Genomic DNA, 9,520 nt, shown 5'->3' with positions numbered 1-9,520 from the left:
TATCCTACGTGTGGTTTTGCACAAACGAAAGTTTTTTATACAAAATTCTTTACGCAGAGATGATTCGATCGAGGATACATTGTAAAATTATGTTCTTATAATTTGTAATATTTTTTTCATTGTAAAGAGCTTAGAATTTTTGAATCAATTTATAAATGTTGCGATGTGTTAATATAATGTTATTATTTTTCAAACAGGCTATCATAAGCAGAAGTTTCGTCTGGCTAAAGATTTAAAGTAATGTCCTGACCTTACCAACATTTTAATTTTCGCGGAGATAGGTTTAAACTCAATTTTTATTTTTATCATCAGAACATACAATAAAAAATGAATTATTAAGATCTTGAAATTTGCATTATAAGTTCAATCATTTACCCAAACACAACAAAGTCAAATGAACGCAATCAATCAAACGAATCGAAACAAACGTGCCTATTACATTCAATCTCTACGAATGTTAGCCATACAACCAATTCAACCCAAAAGAACGTAAGCAACATAACAAACCACCCAAATCAAAGAAACTAATGCACCCAATCCAACACAAACGAACATAACTAAGTTCCAAATACAACCTAAACGAAATTGAACAATATAATGACCCTAAACAAACCAACTCAAACAATCCAACCTAAACAAACCGATCGTTTGTCTTTCTTATTATTTTTTTGAAAGCAAATTACTTGAATAGTAAAAAATGTTATTTTTTTCAAATATATCGCCATATCACGCGAATACAAAAAAAAAATTTTAATAAAACTAACGTATTTTTAAATGTAAAATCTGAATGCGTGATCAAGAATATAGGTTCCCATTAAAAATTTCAAAGTTACGGACATTTTTTTCGGTGAATACATATTTTTCGAAGTATTCCGATAATTGAAAATAAAAAAAAACAGCGGTATAGTCTTCTTGCATACTTAATTTTATCAGAATGATTTAGAAGGTAGAATGAGATAGGGACTGGTATATATTTTGAAATATTTAGTAGAACTTTCAGTAGTCACGCAGTAATCACGAATTATTCTGAAAATCAGTTTCCTCTAGCTAGAAACAATGAAGGTGCTTTATACTGTGTTTATCGCTTTAGCGTTTTTCTTTGATTCTATTGGTAAGTATATATCATATATATAATTTTAAGTAGATTTTTCTATTTCATTTTAATTAATGTGCATAATTCCTGAAAATAAAAACAAGAATCCAACGAGCTAATGTGGAGAACCACCACAGAATTTTTCTATTGAAATTTAAAAAAAGATACAGACTTTTCTAAAAACTAGAAGAAAATAATTTCTCAATTGGACAAAAATAGAGAAGAGCAGAGTTAAATAAGGAGCAAACCAATCAAATCCACTTCCTTCTCTTTTTATTTCTTTCGCCTTTTTAATTTTCATTATTGTTTCGGCGCTCGTACAGCACCCTTTAAAAGACAGAAAAAAATAATAATAAAAATTCGAGCAGGCAAGAACAGCAAGGAAACCAAAATGCTCTCCCTGACAACCGAGATTTCAAGCACTTTTGTTTAATTCAAATTTGGTTGCTGTTTCTGCCTGCTCGATTTTATTTTTATTTTCTGCCCCGATAACGGTGCTGTAAAAGTGACGAAAAGGTAATGATTATTTTCTAGAAATGTTTTTTATATTCAGATTTGATATTAATAAAAATAAAAAAAGACGAAATTATAAAATAAAGAAGGAAAGGGATTTAGCTGGTGGCCTTCTCATTTTTTCTCTCCTTTTTATCTTCGTCCAAAAACATAAATTTGGCTCTTTTCTTTTTCAGTAATTTTTTTTTTCTTGTTTCAAATTGCAGCAGGAACATTTTGAGGTCATTTTCCAAATTTGGTCGTTCAATGCTTGGTTTTATTCGCAGGAATTGTGCACATTAACTTGATTATTGGACGTTATATAGGATTTAAAATTTGATTTAAATCTCATTTAAATTTCTAAAATTTTCATGTTAATTAAAGTATATATTGCATGATTGCCAAAATTTCGATTCCAAGTACAGTCGGGATCTTGTACATAATCTAATTCCAAAATATTCAAAAAGATTATTGAAAATTTTAATTAAAGCTCGAAGAAATTGGAAATTTTGCTAAACATAAGTTCATAAATTCTATATATATTTTTGATACCCCATGAATCGAATGATGTAAGCAAATATGGATAGAAATCCAACGCAGACATTTAAAAAAGCAAGTTCACGATTATGGTAAAGGTTATGAAATTCTTTTTCTATTTTTGTATTTTTATAAACAAATGAAAAAAGGGCCTAAATCAAATTCCCTTTCAACATTTTTTGAAGCTCTCAAAAATTCCTAGGAATATATGTTTAAAAATACCTTAAAATTCTTTAAATAAAAGTTTGGTAATATCTTTAAATATTAGAAAATCTTAAAAATCTTACGAAATTACGCAATTCTTCTAAATTCTAATATTATATTTCCTAAAATCCTGGAAAATATTTCAGATTATCGTAAGAGATTTTTAATTTCATTAAAATCATTTAAATAGTTAAAAATCTGAATATAATACCTTCAAATCTTTTGAGATACCATAAAACCTGATATTCTATAGGTATAGTATCATTCTATTCCTTGGAAATTCCTGGAAATTTTAAAAATCTCTTAAAAATGCCTTGAAACTTTTGAAATACCTTAACATATTTGCAAATCTTTAAAATCTCTTCAAACAATTTTAAACTTTTTGAAATTTCATTTTTCTCATCCTGTCGACTTCTTCATTTAATAAGTTACTAGCAGTCCTGCACGCGCCTATCAATTTTTCATATGGAAAAGAATAAACGAAAATTTTTTAAATCTTATTTATCTTTAATAAATGTTAACAAATATTTCTAAATAAATAATTAGAACGCACCACAGGATGACTTTTGTACCTGTAACTGGAAATAATATTTTATAAAAGAATCAAAATATATTTCGTCTTTTTTTAAAAATTAAATTAAACTATTTTATTCGACATTTTTTTGTTTTTTAACAAATTAATTTACACCTCATATTGATGAATCATAATTAATTTTGTAACTCACTTCGGCAGGAAAATAATATTATTCTTTGTAAATTCATCTTTTACATAGAGGACTCAATTATTTTGTTGAAAATTATTATTTTTTGGATGGAAAATGAATCGCTTTGGTTGGAAATCGATTTTTTTGTTAGAGATTTACATATTTCGTAACAAATTTATCTGTTTTGGTAGAGAATTTAAATATTTTTTGTTTGTTGGAAAATAATTTGTTTAGTTAAAAATCATTTATTTGCTTGAAAGCTTATGGCTTTTGGCGTCATTTATGGTAGAAAAATAATATTTGTTTTCAATTACTTTTTTTTCATTTCGAATTGAATTATGTTTTTAAAATAAGATTTTTTGTTAGTCAAAAACTAATTTCTGTAAAAGAAAATTCGGTACCATTTTTGGTTGAAAACTAATATTTCAAATTGAAAATTGGATCTTTTTCAATTCATGAATCAATCCTTTTTTTGATAATATTTTCTGCTTGATAGAAAATTAATCGTCTTGATTGAAAAATGATCTGTTTTCGATAAAAATTGAACTATTTCGTAACAAATTACTATTTTTGGTAGAAAAGTCAGTTATTTTTTTATGTAAAAAATTTCACTGTTTTCGTCGAAAATTAATGCTTTAAATTAAAGACTGAACTATCCTATTTTTCGTTAAATATTCAGTTTATGATTGAAACTTCACCTTTTTTTGTTTAAAATTAATCTTTTAGATTGAGAATTCCACTATTTTCTTCCAATTCTTCTTTTTTGATTGAAAAATAATTTCGATAAGGGTAAAATCTACTTATTTTTTGTTAGAAAATACTATTTTTTGTTAAAAAGACAATTCTTTTTTTTATTTTTATAGTTTTTATTAAAAATTTGTCAGTTTTCGTAAAAAAATAATATTTTTGGTTTAAAATTAATTTCTTTTATTAAAGATTCAACTACTTGTTAACAATTAAATTTTTACAATTGTCTCTCACAAAATGATATTTTTTAGTTAAAAAAACAATTATGTAAGTGAAATTTTATCGATTTTGTTAAAAACTCGTAATTTTGGTTAGAAAAATAGTCGTCTTATTTGAAAATTCATCTTTTTCATTAAAGATACAATTACTTTTCTGAAGATTCTTGTTTAGTTTATCAAAAACTTTTGTATGTGAGAGAAAATTATTTCATACCATTTTTGGTGGAGAATTCGTATATAAAATTAAACATTTTTCTTCTTTATAATTAAAAACTGTTTGTTTTTTTCATATTATTTAGCGCAGTATTTATATAAACTGAATTTTGTAGTGTTAAGAGAATGAAAAAAAGTTTCAAGGGAAATTTTTCATATTTTTCTTTTGTAATGAATTCTAAGAGAAAATTGAAAAAAGATCACAAAACGTTCTCAAATATTTCTTAAAATGGTTAGAAAAATACAGGAACATAGTTGTTTTTAAGCCTTCTTGTGAAAAATGTGTGGCACCATTTTTTTTAAATTTACGTTGGTTTAAAAAATGTGCTTTCAAATTTGAGTAAATTTAAGAGATATTCAGAAAAATGCTTTGTTCTTTCGAACAATTAATTGTAATAGATTATTTAAAAACATTTAAAAACATTTTAAAACTTTTCAAAAATGTTCAATAAAGGATTCAAAAAATTTTAAAGGCATGTTTTTAATTTTGCAAAATTAAAAAAAAATCAGTAAAAATTTGAGTAATTTATAAAGATTAGTATGTTTATAAGATATATCAAGATTAGAAAAAAAGAATTTTTCTAATATTGGTGCGAAAATTTCGAGTCAGTTAGAAATAATAATAAGAATTTGAGAAATTTTAAATAAATAAAAAATATTCCAAAGACTTGGAAACATTTCAGAAAATTTATCAAATATTTCTTGATTTCTTCCAAACTTGACAATGAGAAGGTATTTTTGTAAAGTGAAAACTGACTATCGCGGATTTTTTTATATCTCCTCGTTTGTATGCCCCCTGAGTAAAAAAAACTAGTTTTTAGTTTGGTGTCCACCTGCTATTGTCGTTTTTGTTGTCTGCATATAAAATAACTTTTGAAATTCGAGACAATTTTTCTTTGATGTAAAGATTCTATGCACGTCTATCCATATTATTAAAAAAATCGAACAATTTATTCTAATGATTTTTTTGGATAAAAATAAAGTGAGCAGAGTTATAGCGTTTTTCAAATAAATAAATAATTAAAAATGAAAATATAAATCCAAACAGTGCAGGATATGAAAAAAGTCCAGAAAACGCTACTTTTTAAAAGCTCTAAAAGATTATCATAACTTTTAAATTTTTTCGAAAATTCAAATTTTAATCGCACAAACCAATAATGAAAAATAAAAAATTCTATTTTGCTGTCAAAGTATACAAGGTACAAAAAGATGAAATGGCAAAAATTATGCACACAAAAAATATCTACAGATTTGTTATGAATTATTTTTTGACAGTACGCGTACTGTTTGTTTTATTTGTAAAAAGAGCATAAAAAATGAAGAAATTAAATTTGTAAACAAACGACACGTGTTACGAAAAAAATTAACGAACAAAACTTATTTACACAAAAACGAGCTACGAATTTGTTATTTTTTATAGGTTGAGTAATTTTTGTTTTAATCGTTAAAAATAAAATTAACAATAAAATAATTAAACTTTTTGTAAGCGATTTTACGTCACGGCGTAATCTTTAATTTAAGCGATTTGGTACGCTGGGTACGCTTAGGAATTTTTTCGGAAAATTTTCAATTTCTGTATGTTGGTTTTAAGTTAAATTTAGGAATGATATTTCAAATGTGTTCTCGTATCAAAAAATGTATGCATTAGTTTTTCAAAAATTTCCCATCTCTCCCCAAGTCGTGAGTTTGATCATTTTTAAACTTGCTGCGACTCAATATTTTACAAGATTCTAATAAAATTGTTTACTGCTAAAAAATGTATGCGCGATAAAAATGTTTTTTTGAACTCCCCTCGGCAGGATTAAATTTTAAGTGAGTTTCATCATTTTTTAAATTTCTGTAAACAAACACTTCGTGTTTCCATAATAAAATTTAGTATATAATAAACTGTTTACTTTACAAAAATGTATACGTAATAAAAATTGGTTTTTGTTTTCTACTGACGTGTTTGAAAAGTTTTAGTAAACATTTTTATAGTTTGAAATAATTGCAAAATTACATGAAATTTATGAATCTTTTTTCATGAATTCCAATCTCTCTCCAAGTCGTGAGTTTGATAACTTTTGAAATTTCTGCAAAAGAATATTCTGGGTTTTTATAATAAAATATTATATACAATAAAACTGTTTACTTTAAAAAAATGTATGCGTAATACATTTTTATTTTTTTCTCTCTCGACATCAATCAACAGTTCTAGTAAACATTTTTATATTTTCAAATTGTTTGAAAAGTACAGAAAATTTATAAATTTATTTTTCAAGAATATCCAATCTCTGTCGAAGTCGTGAGTTCCATAATTTTTTTAATTGCTGCGAGAGAATACTTGGTTTTTTTCTATTAAATTTTAGTACTCAGTAAAACTGTTTACATTTGAAAAATGTGCGCGTGATAAAAAAGAACATGCGCAAAATTTATGAGTTTCTTCTTCACAAATACTCAATATCTTTTGAACAAATCAGTTTGATTATTTAAAAAATTTCCGCGAGTAATATTGTTCGCACTTTTGCAATAAAATGTAATGTGCAATAAGACTGTTTATTTCTGAGAAATGTATGAATAATAGTAGAAATTTTCAGATCTATTTCAACGGTATTTCGTTTGACGCAAACCTATTTTTTTTCAAAAAGAGATAATCTTTAAAATCAATAAATTTCACTGAAGTTAGAGATTTTTTAAAGTTTTCATAATTAAAAAAAATACACTACATCAAGTGATATCATTTAAATTCATGTTTCAAAAGTTTTTTGGTTAGTTTTTCCATCCACAAACAAAACAGGCACGGTTTAAATTTAACAAGAACCTCTGACCTACTTTCAAAAAATTAATGAGTGTCAAAGGAGTTAGATGTTATTTACACTTTTCATGATTTACAAAAAAGTAATTGAAGTTTATGTTTTATATATTTTTTGGATAGTTTTTTGTTTGGGGAATACTGCAGTAAAGATGGTTCCCAATTAACAGAAACTTTTATCTATTCATAAAAATGGCCAAATATTGCAGAATTCACTAAGGAATTTCAAATACCCTAAATTTTCAGGAAATAATGCTGTACTTCCGCTGCATGATTATTATTTCTGTTTCCAAGCTAAAGCTTATTTTTTAAATCTATTTTCAATCGTTTAGAATGTTCAAAACACCTTTTTAATTTACTCTTAATGATAATTTTTCAAAATCAAAACAAAATATTTAATATTTTCAGACTAATAATAAAAAAATACTTTTTTAATATTCTTGTCAGACCTTTTAAACTATCTAATATTGATATTCAACTTTTTCTAATTTTTAAAAATTCTGCAAAAAAAAATATTTTTAAACATTTTGCTTTAAAATTTTCTACACATTTTTTCGAAATTTTGGAAAATCGTTTGATATGTTTAAGACTGTTTTAGATTTTCTCTTACTGTTCATTTTTCAAAATAAATAATCATTAACGATTTTCACACGAATATTAAGAAAATAATTTTTTTTTCATCAAATTTTGTCAGACCTTCTAAACTTTCTAATCTCGATAAATTAGTCCAAATCTCTGAAAATTAATTTTTCGAAATAATAAATTATTTTGATTACTCCCAGAAACCTACATGTTTTTTATTTTCGTGAAGCCTTAAAAATTTCTTGAAAAAACTGGTACAAGTTGCAATTATTTGTGAATCGTTCCAAATTTCCAAATATTTCATAAACTTGCACAAATATAAAAGTGCCTTTTGGAAGCCGACATAAACTTGAAAAAAATTTTACAAGCAAATTTTACAAGAAGCCTTAAAAAGGACTATATTCCTTAATTTTTCTAGTATCATGTTATTTGGCAAAATAGCCAAATTTGACTGCAAAATCTATGAAAAACTGTTTGAAAATTTTAGGAAATAATTTAAAATGTTTGCTGATCTTTCTTCAATTTTCTCTTAGAATTTATAACAAAACAATCATTAAATCATTAGTGGGGGCCGAAAAATGTCGATTTCTGGATACACTGCAACTTTTCCTAGAGGAACTCCTCTGAAGCATGGAATTGGTTTTGAAATACCATTAAAATTTCATTTCCAGAGCGAAGTGATCACATTTAAGAATGCACCCAAAATCAGTGGGATGAAAAGGTTTTTTAATTTCAATCCTGATTAAAATATTTTCGGTTTTTTTTCATGAAAAATTTTACAAATTTGTATGCGGAATTTTACGAATTTTCAATGTGAAAAGTAGAAATGTTCACTCAAAAGAAATTGAAGAATAGATTGTTTATTTATGCAAATGAAGCTAGGTGAAGGTTTTAATTGAATGAATTTGATCCGTGAATATTGAAGCTATTGTTTGAAAAAAATGTGTTCATGCTCAAATGTCATGAATATTATTAATTATCTGAGAATGAATGTACAGTTTTTGCCTGAAAATATTCGAAGAATAATTTTTCTTTATAATTATAGGTTTTGAGGATGAAAACTGGTAAGATTATGAGATATATGAATGAGAGAAATTTTTGTCATGTTTTCTGTTGCTGATTCTACAGTTTTTATAGAATTATTCTTCTAACTTCGGCGAAACCTTTGCTGAAATATGTTTAATTTTTAACCGTTTCAATCTTACCGGCAACAAATTTTAACTTTTGTTTTTTCTGTATTGTTTTAAATCTGGTATCCCGATTATCGCTCAAATTCCTTCATACCTTGCCGTTTTCCCATTGTTGCTAAGGACATTGTTGCATTTTGCATCAGCAATGGCGTTTCATAATTAAAATTATAAGAAATTTCATGCATTGCAGGATTATTACTCAATATTAATGTTTAAAATTTATTTCTAACCTGAAAATCTCAAAAAGTTGCCATCGCATTTCACATCAGAAATGGAATTTGATAACAAAAATTACAACAAATTCTATGCTTCACAGGAATATTACTTAATGTTAATTTTCATATTAATAGTATTCCCTGAACTGCGATCACTCTGCGTATTAGATTCATTTCGTGAAACAGATATTCGTGAAAAGTAATAAGCAGCGTTGTAGTTCTAAAAGAAAAAGTGGCCTGGCGGTAATTTCCATAAACTACGTTGGAAGTTTGAGTGGGGAGGGGGAATAAAAGCTAAAATTGGTGAGAAAGGAGGGGGCGGTCATAAGTGAAATTGATGTTACAAGCCTAGGTAATATTTAGAATTTAAACCCAGTGAGAATATCCAACTATACGAGGGTGGATTGATAAGTTTCCGGCCTGACCAAGAAGAACAACGTTTTTAAGATTTTTTTTTTTTATTTCTCAACATAATCTCCTCCAAGGCTGATACATTTCTCATAGCGGTGTTCTAGTCTAGTAATGCCATCTCTA

General features: G+C 26.0%; 1 protein-coding gene across 1 annotated transcript in view; it reads left to right on the top strand.

Annotated features, from left to right (window-relative positions):
- Positions 1 to 1,028: 1,028 nt before the first annotated feature.
- Positions 1,029 to 9,520, top strand: part of LOC117179118 — a 9,357-nt gene continuing 865 nt past the window's right edge. The window contains exon 1 of the mRNA XM_033370791.1: positions 1,029 to 1,111. Coding sequence (XP_033226682.1) covers positions 1,057 to 1,111 — 55 coding nt within the window. The 5' untranslated portion in view covers positions 1,029 to 1,056. The remainder of the gene's footprint in view (positions 1,112 to 9,520) is intronic.

This window comes from Belonocnema kinseyi, chromosome 8 (assembly GCF_010883055.1).
Source record: "Belonocnema kinseyi isolate 2016_QV_RU_SX_M_011 chromosome 8, B_treatae_v1, whole genome shotgun sequence".
Classification (NCBI taxonomy): domain Eukaryota; kingdom Metazoa; phylum Arthropoda; class Insecta; order Hymenoptera; family Cynipidae; genus Belonocnema; species Belonocnema kinseyi.
This window is presented reverse-complemented; position numbering and strand designations above follow the sequence as displayed.